The sequence below is a fragment of the Anser anser genome (genome assembly GCF_964211835.1).
Source record: "Anser anser genome assembly, chromosome: 1".
NCBI classification, from domain to species: Eukaryota; Metazoa; Chordata; class Aves; order Anseriformes; family Anatidae; genus Anser; species Anser anser.
Genome location: NC_139720.1, coordinates 120,644,575 through 120,663,722, shown reverse-complemented (window position 1 = coordinate 120,663,722; position 19,148 = coordinate 120,644,575). Strand labels below are relative to the sequence as shown.

The 19,148-nt window shown below is 44.6% G+C and overlaps 1 protein-coding gene across 2 annotated transcripts in view; it reads left to right on the top strand.

Annotated features, from left to right (window-relative positions):
- Nucleotides 1-18,540, top strand: part of TSPAN7 (tetraspanin 7) — a 93,938-nt gene extending 75,398 nt beyond the window's left edge. The window contains exons 3-8 of one of the 2 annotated variants that reach the window (XM_083838707.1): nt 219-293; nt 2,689-2,784; nt 5,026-5,181; nt 9,363-9,446; nt 17,034-17,106; nt 17,392-18,540. In XM_083838707.1, the coding sequence (XP_083694833.1) occupies nt 219-293; nt 2,689-2,784; nt 5,026-5,181; nt 9,363-9,446; nt 17,034-17,102 (480 nt within the window). In that variant the 3' untranslated portion in view covers nt 17,103-17,106; nt 17,392-18,540. Of the gene's footprint in view, nt 1-218; nt 294-2,688; nt 2,785-5,025; nt 5,182-9,362; nt 9,447-17,033; nt 17,107-17,304 lie in introns of both variants that reach the window. The other variant, XM_083838706.1, reaches the window with a different exon arrangement.
- The last annotated feature ends 608 nt before the right edge of the window (nt 18,541-19,148 follow it).

The following is a 19,148-nucleotide window of genomic DNA, read 5'->3' as shown; positions in this document are numbered from 1 at the left end:
CTAGCAATTAGACAATGTATATAATTTGTGAGTTTCATTAATGCATAAAATATATTCCTGCAGTAACCTGTGTATCATGCTAAAATACATTTATTAATGTCTTTAAAGGGTGTCTAGATCAGAAAGTTTAAATTAAATTTTGTGTGATAACTGAGCAGTATTTGTGCTGAGACAAAAGCCTGTCCCCCTCTGACATCTCTTGCCTCCTCTCTTTTCAGTATGCCATGTTCTTGTCCCTGGTGTTCCTTGCTGAGCTAGTGGCTGGCATTTCAGGGTTTGTGTTTCGCCACGAGGTAGGTGGAAATGTGCTGAGGTTGCATGTGGCAGTGCTTCCCTGGGCAGGAGCTGCTGAGAAGTGCTCTGGAGCGTGGACAGTTTGTAGGTCGCTGGGTTCAGCAGCTCCATATGCATCTCCAGGGATGCGGCCGATGTTCAACAATAACGTGCGCAGCTCTTAAAAAACGATACGATTCCAAATGAAGGGATTTAGCCAAAGCTCTTGGCCTCAGCTGTCTGATATTTACTCCTGAGCTATCATTTTTTTTGTGTGTACATCATGTAAGATCTTTACTCTTTTACTTATGCTGAAGACTCCAAAATAGATTATATCTTTTCTTAAACACAGCTTCTTCAGCCAGGCAAGCATTTGTTCGTGTAAGGCAGAGAGCACTTTTACGTCAGATCAGACTTGATGTATTGTAAATCTTTTTCTTTTGGGGGGAGTGGAGGGAGGAGAGCGGGGAGAGGATGTGGAATGGGATTGTGTTTCTATACTGAGAATAGGGAGAGATTAGAAATAGCATGAGGTAGGAAACTGGGACAGGAAGAAGCTTTAGAGACACATGACGGTCTAGATTTGTAGTAGCACTTCTGCTTTATCCACTCTAATCAGGTCTATCTCTGGTTTTAAGTCCATACACCTACATGCCGTTAATACTGAACCAGAACAACCCCAGAGACCTTCTTTGTCTCTTGTCTTTGTATTAACTGCTTTTCTAGTCTCCTCTTTTGATGTGAAAATTCCCTTGGTATAGGCTTTTGTGGTGTCTACCGTGGCGAGTGGTGGATGGTTTTTAGTTTGATCCTGAAAGACCTGCCCGTCTGCTCAAGGTGCCATGTCATCGGGCCTAAACCGTGGCAGCCTTGGCGTGACGCTGCTGCTCCCTCTTGGCAGAGGCAGTCTCTTGCGAAGGTCACAACCATGTGGGTTGACCAAATCACCTGCTACGCATCCCCTTTACCACCCAACTGAAGTACATTTCGTAGCAATGTGCTTGACCTTCTTCACCTGAGAGAGCTTTGTTCCTAAAGCAAAGGCCTTCGGTGGTGGGGATAACGTTTGCCATGTCATGGGATTCATGGTTTCTTCTGAGGCCCCTGTCTTCTCTCTCCTGGCTGGGTCTGTCTGGCAGAGATGTGCAGACTGCTTCCTTTCTCTTCCTTTGCACAAATCGCTATTTTTGGCTTTCTGACATAGCTCCGTCCCCCACCTTGCTGTGGGTATAAACTCCTTGGGCACCAAAGCAATGTAGCTGGGAAGACAGCCCCAAACAGCTCATGATTTTGCTCCTTGCCTCATGCCTGCTTGATGTTGTCCTGCATTTAGTGAAAAGTCTTATTTTCACCATGTGCCCCAGTGATGTTCTCAAGGCAGTCAGTGCCCTCCTGGCTCCCCAGGGCGTGCTTAGTAAGGACGATGGTTTCTGGGTCGTGGCCTGGGCCTGTGCCATCTCAGTCATTGCTTTGTGCTGTGCCAAGGAGTCTGACCAAACTCCAGCTCCCATCAGGCACCCTTGAGCAGAGGGAAGCATGGAGCCTCCTTCAAACACAGTGCTGGAGCGAAGTTGGGGAAAAAGCATCTTTCTTATAGATTAAGTCATTTTCCAATCCCTTTTTGGTCACCTGCCAAGCTTGACTTCTCCTAGCACCTGCAGCGGGTTGTGATACATCCACCTCCTTCCTCTCCATATCTTCCCCACGTTTCTTAAGGGATTTCCCTGGTTAACCACTAATGATTCTCGTGTGCCTTCAGTGGTCACATTTTTATACTTTTCTTGGTTGCTGCTAGTTCTGCTGCTTGTCTTGAAAAGGAAGGAAAATCCTCAAAACCAACAATTTTCTCCCAGTCTCAAGAATGGTTAAAACCTGAGCTGTGTGGTCTGAAGCTGTCAGTTTGCAGGTCCATGCATGGGATCTCCTCAATCCCCTTATGTATGCCAAGGATTTGTGATTCTGAAGCATTTGCTTTGAAGTAGGATTCATGGAGCCATCCTTTTGCTGTCTGGTTTTCCTTCTAGAGGGCCCCTGTTCGACAGAACCAGTATATCCATGCCCCAGGCATCCCAATAACCTGCTCAATGCATAGTGTTTTTACACTAACAACCAAAATGTCAGAATTCTGTTTTTAAAAATATATAGCAGTGTGCTAGGGTAGTGTTCTTTGAAGAGGCCAAGTCTGATAGACCCCCACCTGGGAAATACCATGAGTAGACTCCTGACGGTTAAGAAGGAGCTCTGCCATCTCTGAAAGCACACTTTAGAAAGAGTGTGAAGGGATGGTTTAATTGCCTCGTTCAGCTTAGAAATGATTTTGTTTCCTGGAAAAAGTGCCTCGGATGTTACGCTTTTTGTTTTTCAAGTTGGCAGGTTTGTTGTTTTGTTTTGTTTTGTTTTGTTTTCCCCTCTTAGATCAAGGATACCTTCCTTAGGACATACACTGAAGCAATCCAGAATTACAACAAGAACGATGAGCGGAGCCATGCAGTGGATAATGTACAGGAAAGCGTAAGTCTGAATTTTGGAGATTAAAAATGAATAAATAAGTAGAAACAAAGCATACCTTCAGATCTGATCACAGAACATGAAGTGCTGATGACTCAATCTACAAGCTGTATTTCAGAAGCAAAATGCAGCATTTAAGGTTTGGTCTTGCTCCCCAGTTCTGATTATAGCCCTGTCTGGTTGCATAGCATGTTTTTGCTGTAAGAAATCAGGCTTCTGAATGCTTGAGAAGACATGCTGCCCTGACAAAGTCAATGGGAACTTCCCCATATGCACCAGTAAAAATAGGTTTTGCCCAGAACATCTACGAGTTGTAGAGTAGTTAGTCTCTCCAAGAACGCCCTGCTTTGTTTGGGAGATTTGCTGGATACCATGCCCAAGGCAGCAGGAGATAACAAATGGCAATATTTCAAAACCAGTATTGCAACAGCACCATGCTGGTACGCTCTTAATGCTGCAGTTTTGTCAAATCAATTGCAATTACCTCTAATCTTGTGCCTGGGCTATGTTAAAAAACATGTACCAGTGGCATGGAAACATTTTACGATTGATTCAGACAAACTGACGTAAGCCCAAATTAGAGAGTGGCAAAACTGATCGAAAGAAAAAGTATTTCAACTGACATGCTTGTAGAAGGTGGCTAAATTTTAATGAGCTCAGTACAAGCTGTCCAATAAAGATGGGGCCTGTCCTTCTTGCTTGTGGTTCACCCAGATCTTGAATTACATTTAGGAGTCAGTTTTATCTGTGGTAGAAAGTGGGCAGCCCTTATTCTTTAGGGAAATCTGTCAATAGGATTATAAAATGTTGTAAATCTGAGCTGGATCAGACAGGATTTTGTAATCTAGCATCTTGCATTGCTGATCAACTGCAGCTGTTCTGTTTGCAAGCACAAAGAAAGGCTGGCAGAGGAGACTTAATGAGCTAAGGGAAGAAACTGAGTGTATTTTGTCTGAAGAGAAAGCAGGTAGACAAACGTGGCTCCGTGACCTGAGGGGTGCAGTGACAGAGCAATGGGAGGTTTCCTCGCCTTCCAGCAGAGAGTAGAGCATGAGCAAATGCTGCAGCATGGCCAAACCAATCTGAGGTGGCCAGACACATGGGGCCAAGTCCACCGAGTGGAGCAAAGGGCAGTAAAATTCACATTTAAATTCTCACAGGAAGTTATACCGTAGCCAAAAGATGTCCCTGCAGCTCACAGTACATGTTTTGAGCCAGTTGGCTTTTCGTAGGATTGGAACTTGCCAAGTGGATGAAATTTTAATGTAACTGTATTGAGGGCTTATATGTCTATCTTAGAGATGACAACTATTATTTAGTGCCCCTCAGCACATTTGAAGTTGCCCCTAACCTGGCTCCTCCAGCCTAGCAGACTATAGTGCTGGTCTCAATAGAGTATATTCTGCTGTCAGATAGCCTGTTTGAGAAATGTTAACTCTTTGTTGGAATTTCTGATTCCTTGCAGTTGGCTGAATTAAATAGTTTTGAGTAACTGTCTGGTGTTTCTGTCATAGCAAAATGTTCACGCCATTTGTAGCTCTGTTTTCACAGGAACTGCGTTTATAAGCCTTTTTCATGCAGAGAATTCAGCACATACTCCATATCTTTGAATGACAGTCCTCTGGTTTAGCATCTAGAGCAGAACCATCCTTCCCGACTTATGTTTTTTCAGCTGATTTTATAGACACACTCTGTGAACATATGATTTCCTATTCACAGCTCAGTGAATTTTCCTAGAAATTATTTTGGTGAGTTAGGGAAGTTTGCTTCACCTTAGGAATTTGTACTGCTTTGACCCTGTCTGTGTTCATTTTAATACTTTATAACATTTTGGGGTTTTAAGGTCATTTTTTATGACCACGTGGTAAGGCTCTATCCTGAATTTCCAGAATCATCTTTCACCCAATAAATAAATGAGCAAAAAAAGAAAAAAAAGATGGCTTCAATTAAAAAAGATGGCTTTATGACTGGACCTTTGTTAAATGTTACAAATAATAGCTCTTCTCATGAAATACCTTTTTGGTAGTTCATCCACTGCTGTCTTCCTGATGGGAGATCTGGACACTTCTGTGATAAATAGTGGGGATTAGTATCTACTTCTCAAATCTGGAGAGAACCTGCCTTTATTTTATTTATGAGTTTAAGTGGGCAGTGATGATTCTGTACTAGTTTCAATTCTGTGGTTGTTTTTTTGTTTTGTTTTCTTTTATTAATTTATTTTAATCTGCCTCTTTTTCCTTCTAGCTGAGCTGCTGTGGCATTCAGAGCTATACCAACTGGAGCACCAGCCCTTACTTCTTCAAACATGGCATCCCTACAAGCTGTTGCATGAACTCCAGTGACTGTAATACTCAGGATCTGCGCAATATGACCGTGGCTGCCACTAAAGTAAACCAGAAGGTAATAGTAACGTTGTGCCAGGGGCAATTGTTATGAAACCAGCCAGTACCTCAGTGGAACAGTGGCATTTCATTTCAAATGTTTGGTTGGTAAGGATGTGTTTTGGGGCAGAGTGATGGTGAGGATGGGCTTTGCTCCTCACTTGCTTTCAAATTCCTTAAGCTGACTTTTCTCAAATGACCAGTTGTGGTGACATTTCTGATGAGAAGGAAATTTGTTCCCGTTCCTCATAACACTGATTCAGGTACAGCTCTGCACACAGAAGCAGTGCTGATCAGGCAAAGGAGTGTGTGCAGCACATGCATTTGGCTGCCCTTGAAAGCTAGGTCGTTCAGTGCTTCTCTGTGCTCTCCTGCTGAATGCTGTGCTTTTTTGTTCAGGAGAAAGATGTGTCTAGGTGGAAGGAAGGACAGGTTTTACTCTTGCTTATGTTCTACTTGAAATTTCAGCGCTAGAAGTGTTACTAGAAATGACAGTGCATAATTGTCATCCCAAACAGAGAAAACAGGGATGACTGACAAGTGTATGTTTGTGTGGGTACGTTTACAGTGGCTCTTAAGAAAATCTTTGAACGTGTGCCACTGCATTCAAAGCACAGCCTGAGGTCACCTGAAGGAACAGATTGGGAAAACAGCACAGGAATGGGAAAGCAGGTTGGAAAAAGAGGAAGAAAATGAATAATTGGGGAATAAAAATACACAAAGCACAAGGAAAGGGAGGAATAAAGGGAAAACAATACAGCATGTATCACAGACACTGGACTGCAGAAGTACAGCTCAAGTTTTTCCTTTAATTGCTGGTGCATCATCAGTTCTTTCTTTCTAGTTAAGATTTGCAAGAAAAGCAACAGACAGTGTATTGGTAAAATTAATGAATTTGTAGCCAAATCACCAAGCTAAGTTGCAGCATGCCTCAGTTAAGAACTGTTTGCTTTGCTGTTTCTGTTTTCAGTGTTGCATAGAAAAAAGAAAAAAGAAGAAAATGTCTTGAGTAGATAACAGGAAATATGGAAATGCCTCTCTGTTTTCTGTTTCTGTCTTTTTCACCTCAGTCACCTGTAGATCAGAAAGTTGCAGTGGTGGCTGAGAACAGCCTGCAACACCTTTTTTTTTTCAAACCAGTCAAGCGTACATCTTCTAGCATGTATTAAAAAAAGAAAAAAGAAAGGATAACAGAGGATTATTTCCCACTGACCTTTTCTGTTCTAACCACTTTATTTTCTGTAATAGTTTAATGAGAGCCACTTGTTGCAGATGTAACTGGAACATTAGTGACGTCCATCTGTTACGAAGCTCACTGTCGTCACCAGCAAAGTAATCTTGCTGGGTTGCATGTATATAGGATAGATATAGAATATAAGTATAGAATATCAAGGATGAGCAACTCCTTTCATTCACACTTTATGAACTTGTAGTAACTTTATGTTTTTGTAAAAGTGGGAAGACTGAGAGACAGGATGGGTGTGGATCTATGGGATGTGCAGTACAGCCAGCATCCCTGGCAGGAAAGCTTTCTGGTGTGTGTGTGCATCCTCAGAGACCGCCTTGTCCTCTAACGGGGGATCCGTCCGGGGATGGCCATGCTCTTTGACCCTTTCCTGGCTGCATAACAGTGCAGGTGTCGTTTGCATTCCCACTACCAGTCTGGTGTTTCCCAAAAGTGCCAGGGTTACTTTCCATGCTCTGCATGCACAGAGGAATCGCTGTCCATTTGTGAGTTCCTCCTGGCAAAGGACACCTGCAAATGTGTAGGGAGCAGCTGTGGGATGAAGGAACTTGTCCAGTGCCAGTGACTCGCTTGCAGTCATGCTTGCTCCTCAGCCTGCCTCTTGTCTAATGCCCGAGTCACCTGGTGGAAGAGAACTGCTGATTCCTCGGGAGGCAGCTGACTTCGTTACTTGGTTTGATTACCATGGGGAAGTTTAGCAATTGTCGGATCTTGGATTTGTCCCTAACTCTTGAGCAAGGTGGGATTTTTCTGAAAGGGGCGTGAGAATAAAAAGTAAAGCTGGAGGAAGGGTTATTTTGCCCGAAGAATAATGATACATTATCCAAAGAGGATTAGCTAAAGATCTAATTGAAGGACTAAAAGAAAACATTCCTGGGTTTTCTTTGCAAACTCTGCCACTAACTTGGTTGGTGACCTTGTGTAAATCATTTAGTCTGTCAGTTTCCTGATCTCAGATGGGACTAATACCTAACTTTAAAAGTTGTCATTAGGATTAGCTAATTGAAGTTTGTATTACGCTTTTAATCTTCAGAGCTCCTTACCAGCAAATCCCAAGAACTATTTCTCTCAAAAATCTTAATAAAGGAACAGACGTATGAAGAATCATCATATTCTTGCTACACTTCTGACCTCTGAATCAGCACTCAGATATATGCACACAGTGCTTCACAAACATTTGTACTACTGCTTCTTGCACTCTTATTCATGTGCACAGCAAGGAGAGAAATTAGCCATATTTATGCAATGTGCTTCAGGAAACAGATGATTGTGATTTGGGAAAATACGGTCTTCAGATGAGGAGAACGATCACACCTATCTCACTTGCATGTTTTTTTAGCGAGATATTCTGTCTCCCTCAAATTGCCATTGCTGTTAGATGTTGCTTCTCTTGAAGGCTGCTGAACAGAACAGATTTCAGAAAAGCTAGGAGAACATTAAGCGTGTCAGACTGAATGAAAGAACTGGTTGAGAAATCTAATCTCATTTCGTAATATGTACGACACGCACAGCTATAGTTGCTTGATGTGTTAAATATGCAAGCTTGAATCTAACATACTGTATAGTGTTGTAAGACATAATTAATACATATGCTTAAACATTTCAGAACTGAATTATGGCTGTGCTGGTCCTCAGTTACTATTAGGTTTACCACTTCATTACTCCCAGGATTAAATAAAATGTCTTCTGATATTACAGAAGAGGTTAAAGAAATGGTATAATTTAGGTCATGAATGGCCTGTCTGCAACAGATGACATTGTCCTTTCCTTCTAGCTGTTACTTTTCACAAGCAGTGTAATGCTCTGAAATCATGCAGAGTTCTTCCAGTATTTGCAGAAGTAGTGTGTGGATGGAGGGGGAATGTAGAGATGTATCTCCAGTACAGGCCTAGAGTCCAAACTGGGAAGGGGAACTCACTCTTATTTCTGTTGTCCAACTTCTGATAAAGTGGATAAAGTTATAATATTACATGCCAGGCCATGGGAATGACTTTATGCAGAGAGTGTTGTTGGTCCTTTGGGGAAGTGTGTCAAAAAGGTTGGGATGTGGCTTTGTGTTGTGTGGGCAAATGAGTTAGTAAGAAAAGAAAATGGATATTTTTTTCAATTTTTTTTTGTCATGTGCTTAGATTCATTTAGGGACCACAAACTAGGAAAACTAATTTCAAACTGTTTTTTTTGAAGAGCAGAGTAGGCAGTTGGAGAAACTTGGGTAAAGCTAACATTGGCAGGACATCTCAAAAAAGCTTGTCCAAGAGAAGGGCAGCTTACACGTATGAATTTTCTGGCACTGGTGTGTGCCATGAGCTGGGGTAGGAGTAAGCAATTCCGCTGATGGAGTCAGGGTCTGAGCTACAGACAGAAAATTGAGTCTGGGGAGGTGGACAGGGAATTTTATGTCCTAAAGCAAACAGACCAGGAAGCTTCATACAAGACGTCTGATAACTTGTTAGATAGTTTGAAGTTGTGTACCTCTCAGAACCTTGCCTGGTCTCCTTTGACTGATGAAGGTAAGCAGAATGCCTCACTGGACACCTGAAGCATGCTTGTACTAAACATCCGGAATATTCAGAGATCAGCATCATTTACTCATTTTTTGGCACCTATATTGTATTATAACATGACTTTACGTCGTTATTGGTGTGGTTTTAAATCAAAGGTGTAATGTTTATTCAGTCACTGCAAACTGTCTTTCTTTAATACGACCTATGAAAATGAGTGCAACATCACATTTAGCTTTTAAAAATACTCGGATGCCTTTGTTTCTAAGCAGAGCTATTTTTGTCACCATGTTCCATCATTCACTCAGAATTGCTGTTAGAAATAAAGGTGACATTGTTGGAAATAACAGCAAAAACATCGGCTAGCCCAAGAACATTTTAAATGAGAGGTATGTATGTATGTGTACATGCCAGGGAAGATCTATACAAAGAATCATTATGTTTGTTTTCCAGGGCTGTTACGATTTGGTGACCAGTTTTATGGAGACAAATATGGGAATTATAGCTGGAGTTGCTTTTGGGATTGCGTTCTCACAGGTAAGTGCATAAACGCTTTCCTCCCCCATTTTTTTTCTTCTTTCTCTTTATCCTGACATCAAGGAAGGAAGGATTATGGTAAGGGACTGAGCTCAGCATGCTCGTTAGTCCTGAGGTCATCTGTTCATTGATTTTCTTTTTTTCAACTTAAATGAAGTTTCTCCTTGGGAATATCAGTTACGGTTGAGCTAATGACTAGCTCAAGGAAAACAACTTGTCCCTTCACCGGGTCACACAGAGGTTAACCCAATAAAACATTGGCTTAAATGGAGCATAAACAGCAAAGAAGACAAATAGCTTGTCCGTTGTTTGGATAAGCTTCTATCTTCTAAGCTCTCTTACTATTTTTTAAAGGAATGAAGAATACAAATAAGAGTGTACCTTCAGGCCTCTGCATCCCGGAGAAGGGGAAAAGGGAGCCTGCAAGGGGCACTGGGTTTTGGTGATTGATCTTTCTTTTTCCTTGTAGCTCTGAACACTTTGAGCAGAGATCTGCCAAAACCAGATTATTAAACCAGCTCCTTGCCTGCACTAAAATGTTTGGTATGGGTAGGAGAAGAGCTAAGTTTGCTGCTCTCTGATATTCAAACTGTCTTTACCTAGACAAAGGTTAGGGAAACTAAAGGACTGGTCAGAATCTTTTAATCAAGAAGTGGCAGGAAAATACCTGCATTTTTCAACAAGACTTGTGCTCCTTTATACTACTCATTTTGTGCATGATGGCAAGGATTCTCCCGCGAATGTGCAAAAATGAGAGAGGGGGAAACACAGGCAGTGCGAAAGTGCTTACAGAATGGTGCAGCAAAATGTGTGACGATGTATTTGATGTCCGATCCACTTACGTTTGAGAGGCACTCTGCCTTCTCTCTGTGGAGAGTATGTGGTATGACTGCAAGTGTCATATTCAAAAACTGTCATGCAACTTTCACTTGCTTCATTCACACAACATTAAAAACCTGGGTCCTGAGGCAACACTGAAATACAAATATCTCTTGAATGACTTATGTTTATCCAGGGGTATGAAGAAGTGAGGTGCTAGGACAAATTATTTGACTTCTGAAAACTCATGGATTCAGTTAGCAAGATGCAGGTTTATCCTGTGCTGCACTGGAAGAAGTGATTTTCCAGTGCTGTTCCTGGTGGTGGGCAAGTAGATGGAGGGGCTGTAGTTCCCCTCTTGCCCTGGCTACCCCATCTGTTCGGTCTGTGCTTGGCTGCATGGTATTTATAAGAGCTCTCTGAGGCTAATTCACTCAGCATTTACTGTGGCCTCCAGGTTTTTCAGAGTAACTGCCCACAAGCTGTGTGGAAAATGGCCACCACATCCTCATGGTCACCATACGCACAACCCAAGGTAGCCCTGAAAATGGGTGGGCTCAGGCCAGCTGCCTGCCCTGCCTTGGGCGTATCTATAAACCTGATTCCTTCTTGTCTTGGTCTCATGTGTGAGAAGCCCCGTGCTTTGGCTTTTCATCCTGTTCTATATGAATGTAAACCTTAGTTCACCGTACCTCAAGGCACCCAGAGCATGCACGTGGGTGTCAGCTCTTTGTGATCCAAAGTGAAAACCAGAAGTCTGGAGCTGGTGCATGGAGCAGGGGGAGAGATTTTTTTTTAAAAAGTCTATTCTAGTTCTTGTTGAATGGTCACAGTTGTCTTGATACTCTTCTCCAACCTCGATTATAACTTGATTACTTCTGTAGGACTCTGAACTCTTTATTTCACTTTGGTTTCTAGACAGCTAGAAGGCTGTATAACATCTTTTTAAATGTCTAGTGTAAAACCCTCCAAAATAATGGGACAAGTAGCACTTTACGAGTCATTTATGTGCTGCTAGGGTAAATGCTTCAATCAGGACCGGTACTATGTGAAAAACTTCAGTCAGTCTGCCACACATATGATAGGCAAAGAAACATCTTGCCTGGAAGTTGCTTGCAGCTGGGAGGGGGAGTTCAGCTGGAGCTGTCAGCGTTTTGGCACGCGCCTGGCTGTTTGCTGTAGGTCATCAGTCGTTCTGTGAACGCCGTGCGGGAAGGCAGGCGGTGCTGCAGCGGGGGCGGGCAGCGCACGCAGAGCGTGATCCCCGCAGCGGGAGCCTGCTGGCGCGGGGCGAGGCGAGCACCGCGGGCTGCAGGCAGCACCCAGGGGCATGCACCCCGCCGCTGCGGCTCTGAGGGAAACCCAAGGTGTGTGTGCTGAACAGACAGAAGAATAGAAAAAGAAGAGGAGGCGGCCAGTTGTCATTTCCTGCCTGATCTGTCTTGCTGGACCCGATTAGGGTTGGTGTTTACAAATCAGTTTCAGGTCAGCCTTGGCTGGCAGTAGTGCCAGGCAGCGTTCCCGCTGCAGGCGAGGTTTTGCTCTTCCTACTGGGAATAGTTTTAATCTAAATAAAAGGCAAATGAGGACGTGTCGCTCGTCTCCAGCAAAGCATGCTCAAGGGCCTTTCCTTCGCGTGATTTGTGAGGTGTTGACTAGCATGGGGAATGTGCTGATTCTCCAAAGCGGGGAAGGCTGATGTAATGGCATTACATCTCGCAGGCCTGGCACAGACCTCCCGGTCACAGTCGGGGTTTTAACGAATCCGCTGCGTCGCTGTCATTGTCTGCATGTTGAGAAGCCGGCACTGCGTCTCGGATTTGAAATAACAATAATAAAATACAATTTTATAGTTTTTGGCATCAGATGCCAACGCTTACTTTCAGCTGGGATAATTTCCGTTTAGCAGGTGCTCTTCAGAGCAGCAAAATGAACACTGCTCTGCCCAACAGAGAATAACATTATGTAAGCAGCGTGGATGATGAAGACCTTTTCCTAGATAAAACTACAGTGCAGGCGTTGGCTTAAGGGGTGCAAGAGAGGGATTTGGGGAGGGGGGGAGGGTTACAGTCATTAGGGTCCCTGAATAAAGGATACTCAGTGCAATGTTAAAGCCAAATCCTTTCTTCTGTACTGAAGGCCTGGGAGCCAGGTGCTGTGCCCTCCTGTATGTTAACGTAGTTGTGAGTACTTCTACCTAACTGTGGACACAGTTCTGGTAGAGACATCATTAACCTTGTCTGCTGCAACCCCTGCCCGGAGACAGGAGGCTGAGACTTGGCCTGGCACAGCCCCCAGGGAGGGGCGTGCAGCTCTGTGCCCCGTTGCACCCGGGCTGGGGAGTTGGATCCTTATCGGGATGCAACGTGCGACTTGAAATTGAATATAACACTAAGTCGGCTGCTTCTAAAGACCAATCGCTGCGGGTTTAGTACGGAGATAGGACCTGTGCCAGAGGCGTACCGCGGCACTGGAGGCTGGCTGGGGTAAGCAGCACGTGACATGGAAAATGTGCTGTCGTATGAAACAGAGGCAGGGAACCAGGATGCTTGAAGCTCTGCATATTGAGAATACGGCAAGGTAAGTCATTGAACTATACTGTTATTCCTGATGGATAAAAAAGCAGTTTTAGCTTACCTGATCCGGTGATGAATTCAAATTTACTTCAGCGCATCTGTATTTATAGATTTTGGTGGGGTTCCAAAGAATGAGAAATGGTGAAGATACCAAGACACAAAATGGAAAAATGGAAATTCAAATTGCACTTCAGTTTCTCTTCAGTATAATAAGATGTAATAAGTGTGTCCTGCAGGATAGCTTCCACTCAATTTTAATTCCTGTGAAACAATTATATTTAAAAAACAGTCATCATGTGTGTGGTAGGAGATAGGATTGCTAGGAAGTCGCCATGGATGGATTTCAGTGATCAGATCCAAGATATGCCTAAGATTACTCCTAGGTACCACGGAGAAATGAAAAGTGTATGGACTGCATTGAGCTGTCGGGAGTGAACTTTTGCCAACAGAATGGTAGTAAGGAAGATGCACCTGAGGGATGTGGGTTTTCCAGCGCTCTAAGCCAAAGAATTTGTCAGTATTTTCAAGTTTTCCTGTAGCAAGACCAGAGGTATCAAGACAAACTCTCTGGGTTTTGTGTAATATTTCAGGAGACCGAGGTAATCTTAGAAAAGCGGGAAGAAAAGGAAAAAGTGAGAGAGGAGACAACTATAGAACCAAATCTGGCACTTTCCCTGGTGGAGTGATATTTGAACTTTGTCATTCTTAGAGCTCAAAAAAATGGGACTATAAAAAAAAAAAAGGAAAAAAAAAAGGAATTAATAAGTGGATAAAAGTTGAGATGGGGCACTTGAGAGATGATGGGAGCTAAGGAAATGAAGGCAACTTCTAGCAGCCAGTTTCTTTGCTGGAACCCTTTTATGCTGGTTCCTCTGGTGTATCAAAGGAGCTGCAGGGACCTGCTACACAATGGGATAAGGGGCTTCCATCTGAAGAGCAGAGGTTGCAAGTGATGAAGCAAACACGGAGAGCAAGAGGGGGTGGAGGGAGCTCATTTGTGGTTCACAGACGGAGAGCCTCTAACCTGATTCAAATACAGAGAACTTGTAGCTGTGACTGTAATGAAAGAGCACCATGAGGAAAATTCAGCAACTTAATACAATATCGCCTCTTCTTGGTACAGGAGGGACAGTGCTCTTGTGGTTCAGTGTGAAAGTCTACACACCTTGTAAAATACAAGGTTTTATATGTGTTCAAAGTACTTCTGAGGTATTTATTATAGCTCTGCTGTGCCCTAGTGATGGGTAGAAGTGCCTTATAAAATCAGTGTATGCAATGGCTTGATATGCGGACCATTATTTTTGAAATACAGAAGTTGGGTGTTATGGTACTATAATGACTTAAATGTGTAAATCAGCATATAGTCAGGGCCAGGAATTAATAAGTGGACCAGAGATCAGGAAGATGCATTCATGTGTAACCTGCCGTTCATCTTACGAGTGACTTGGTTAAATCAAAACATTGCTGTGTGCCTGCAGATGCTACAAAACTTAGACAATTGCTTATTGGAGAGTTGCAGCCGGTAAAAAGAAGAATCCCAAATTAAAGATAGCTGGGGAGGTCTTCTACAGTCGAATGTGGAAAAGAAATGCTTGCTGTTTGTATTGCTTGCAGCATCTTTCCCATGTAAACCAGACAGGAGTAGCAGGCTGTGTTAGGGAACAATGGTGGCCATAAACTGGGTGCTAGAGCAGGACCAACTGCCCGTGTTTTCCAGGCTTTGCCCTGACTTTCCTCCCCTCTGTGGCAGTCTGGGACTGTGCAATGTAACGCTGTCTGAAATAGCAACAAAGGAAGACCGAAGCTCTAGTGAGGGATAGGAAATAATAAGGATCTCGTGGCACAGGCTAGCAAGATGGGTTAACTTGAATGTAGGTGCACTGTTGGCCATTGTAGGATGAGGGGGGAACGGTTTTGTGTTTGGGATGGAATTTGCTCAGTGAAAATAAATCGGATGAAATAGACTGTGGAGTTCATTGTAGTGAAAAGGGCAAAAAGTCAGGGAAGTAACTTGTGTGACCAGCTGAGGAAGGTGAGAGAAGAATGAAAGGTACTGCAGGCATAAAAAGGGAACAGCAAAGCAGGTGGGACAGTGCCACTCAGCGTTACTTAACTCTGCTCTGGATGTCAAGGCGTGGAGCATTGCACACCAGGCACGCGGTATAAGAAATCTCATTCTCAAAACTGGAGCTGAGATAAAGAAACATCGTACAAGCAAGCACTGGAACTGATAAAGCCCCTCTAGTAAACCCACTGAACGTAATGGGTTTTCAGCAACACTTTCCGAGCTGCCAAATTGATAAAATCATCCCAGTGACTGGGGTATTTACACATGGAAATCCGAAGCCCAGACGGATAATGCTGGCGTCGTTGTTACTGGTCCACGGGCTCCTGGTTGAGCTGTGAGCACGCCAGCTGCTGCGTCAGTTCCCTGCTGGAACACCTGTCTAGAGAGGTTGAATAGAAAAGGCTAAAATGTCTTCTTGGTGTCAAGTAAGATTTTCAAAGCTGGGGAGTGCCTCCAGCACCCACATCTCTTTTGGCAGCTGTGAAAATACAGCCCGCAAAGCCTAGTAGCTGAGATTTTTATTGGATGTTGTTGAGGAAGGGTTATCGAAGGCAGTATCATCCTTGTTATTTGGTGGCAAAATCGGAGGGGGGCGTGTTGGCGACGGCAGAGATTCAGGCTGCTTTTAGGGAAGACCCCCTGCCCTTCTCAGATGCCTAGCGCAGTCATGGTGGTACATGATCTGACACCAGCACCCCTGGTGCTGTGCTGTTCCTGGAGCAGTTGTGGTGGGTTTGGTTCATGCAGACCCTGAAAGAGGAGGGGGAGTGCTACGTGGCAAATTTCCGTCAATTGGAGCGTGGCCTGACCAGGTATGTGACATCCTAGGGGCATAAAACAGTTTATCTGGAATTGTGGTACCCGGGCTTGGTCTTGCTCTGGGCTGATGCCAGCTTGACTCTGACATAAGCGGAGTGTCACTCAGCTGTGCTTCTTACAGCCGTGTCCAGAAATGTTACTAGGGGGGGAGGCAAGTGCTTTCAAGCCTTTGAGCGGTCTCAGTATTTAGATGCAACCGTAAAGTGATGTAATGCAGGTGTAGCGTAACAGGGGATCAAGCAATTGGCCAGTGGAGAAGGTGGATATTTTGATGATGATAGTGTTTACAGGGAGCACTGATTGTGTAGGGGAAATGACAAACACTCCCAAGCGTGAAATGAAAGAAGGAGCCAATTTGGGCGAGCAGCCAGCCAGCCATTAGCTGCGGGCGCTCTGCAGGGTCTAAGGGGAAGCGGAGCCCTGGTGGCGCGACGGGGTTGGGATCTGCCTTCCTGAGCACTGCTCCATGAGCTGGGCTGTCCCCACCAGGCACCCCGCGGCGCCAGAAAGGGAGCTGGAGCAGCTGGGGGACCCCAAACCTTGGCAAAAGCTGCTGCGGCTGCTTGGAGCGAAGTCAGGGAGAGGCTGATGCTCGTGCGGAGGCAGCCCTCTGGCCTCGCCCCGTGGCCGGTGATGAACGGTGACAATCTGGTTATGCTCGTGAGTTAATTAATTGACCAATCCCAATGAGAAAAGGGAGGCTGAGTTATGCACAGCGCGTTAATGCTGTTGGCATATGCAGAAAATGCTAACAAACTGCAGCACACGAAACGCTGAAATGACTGAGGTTATTGAAGAGTGGAGGCAAGGGATCTGTTTTCAATAATCTGAGTAATATCCAGGGGAACAGTGAAAGACTTCTTTTTATATTGTTTTATTTCTGGATTTATAACATTCATTTATCGAGTGCTGCATCGTTTGTAAAGAAAGCATAGCTACCCTGGGGCGTCAGGACCAGCAGTGGAGCCGGTGAGTGACACGCAGCCGGCAGCATGCTGCTGCACCCGCTGGTTGCCCGTCCGTGCCTGGCTGGGCCTGGAACGGCAACAGGATCGAAAAGTAGTAAAAACACGTGCCGTCTGTCATGTAAAGGGGCTTGGGTAACAATCCAGAGGAGGATCCGGTGAGGAAGGACGAGATTTTAATGCTGCTCCTCTGATTGGAGCTGTCCTTAAAACAGGGGGTGAATTCTGTTGTGGGCGATAACACCAGGACAAGAAATCTTTGCCTGCCGTGGCCTCTGCTTTGCCCTGCATTCATTTAACCCAACTTCTTCTCTTCTGCTTCTCTTCTTGTCTGGAACAGTTGATCGGGATGCTGCTGGCGTGCTGCCTGTCCCGGTTTATTACTGCTAACCAGTACGAGATGGTGTAACAAGGTGAGCCGTGCCCGCTTCCTGTGCAGTGTGCTGTATGCGCTGCTTCTGCTGAAGACAGGAGATGCCGCTTAATTCACCAAGAATTAAGTCTTCCCACGTGATTTCTTGCTTGGGTTTTTCATCCCAATGTTCTGTCTGTTGGGGGAAAAAAAAGGGGTTGGGGTGGGTAACATCCTATTGAATGTTTTGCCATTTCAGTTTTCTTCTTGAAAGGAGAGGGCGAAATACCTGCCGTCCGCAGCCGAGCCAACCCAGCGCTTTCCTTTTGTCCCCCCCCCCATCTAGTCTTTCAGAAGCGCGACGTCCAGAGCCTGTCTCAGGACCAGGACCTGCAGCAGCACCCAAGAAAGACTGACACGAATGTTATAGCACACACTGTCTCTCGCACGCACGCACACCCCCCCCACCACAAGCAAGCACGTGCGCGCGCGTCCGCGCTCGCCGCCCCCCCTCCCCGAATTCCCGACCTCTGCCCCCCGTGTAGTGTTGCCACCATCCTGTGAAGTCCCACCGTGCCGCCGAGAGCCGCCGGGACCGCTCGGCCTCCACACCCGACCTCCGTGCTGGCGGCCGGGCGGAGGACGCGGCGCCGTCCGTCTGCTCCTCGTCACGCAGTAGTTGCATTGTAAGTTAACACAGGTAATTAATTCATTAACAGCATCGGCCAGGCTGTGCATGTAGTGACTGGAGGGCGCGATTAGCCTTTCGCCATCGTTAATAAGTGTTGCACACGTTCATATAAGACCGGTATATGAAATATATATTCTTTCGGTTTTACCTTAATTTCTTGGTTTGTTTATTGCTTTACTAAGGTTTTCACCCTTTCCCCCTCCCCCGCACCTGCTCCCCGTCCCCAAAAAACAAAAGGAATCGGTAACATAACATAAAGATACTTGAAAATGATGTTAAAATGTTGTGCTTGAAGGGAACCGTTGCTCCTGGTGTTCTTCTACATCTTTGATTCTTACTCAGTGTTGTATGCCTAGTGCGTATCCCGGTAGGCTTTGTCTAGTGCATTTTGCCTCTGAACCTGATCCTGTGTAATACTGTTACTAAGCTGTGTTGTTGCTTACCGTGAAGGCAGTAATTTTGCTTCCTTTATTTTTATTAGATAGCTATGAACTAACTGAACCGTGCTGTACTGCGGCCTTCAGATTTTTTTTTTCCCATCCTTTCTTTTTCTTTCTTTTTGCATTGAGGTTGCAGCCACCAAATACATTGTTGAATCAAATCAAAATAAAAACAACGAAAAAAAATCACAAAAAAAATAAACCAACAGGCATATGAAATATTTTTGGGGGAAAGCAAAAGTTTAAAACCTTTTTAAAAAATAGGACTTTTTTAATAATGCCTCTGTCTAGCATGCCAACGAGAATGCATTGATATTGTGAGTATTTGTGATATACGTATTAATAAATGGAACCATTACAGATTTCTAGCTGCTTCCTTTTTGTTCTTTAGTTGTAACAAAACTCTTTTGGGGGGGGGGGAAGTGAAAATGAAACACAAGTGCACAGCTTGGAGTGACATGCCTTTATGCATATTTTAACAACTAACTTGCTTTTGACAGAAAAATGTTATTACCCTGGAAAAAAAAAAATGAAAGAGCTGGAATTGTTTCAAAGCTCCTAGAAAAACCTTCCACAGCTGGTTTCACCATGTGACAAATACATACCCTCTGCTTTGCAATTTTTCTTCTTGTGACTGATACAATCTGCAGCGTTTAATTATCCTGTCCTTAGCGCTGCGCATGATTTTGGCATTAAGCATCTCTTTGATTTTGGTAAGCGTGTGGGTGGGGGGAAGGGGGACGGGGGGGCTAATAGCCATCTTTGCCTCATTGGTGGAAAGGCAGGCACTCATCTCTTTCTCGTTTGAACGTGCGAGGACCTGAAGGTCTGATCAAAGGCCTGTAGAAGTTTAAATCGGGAAGTGCAGGCGCCCCGTGCCTGTGTGCAAGCTGCCACCACGAGGTCTCTGCTGTGAGTGTAAAGCGGGGTTGGTCTTTGCTAACGTGGGATGGCCTGCAGGGCGACACCAAC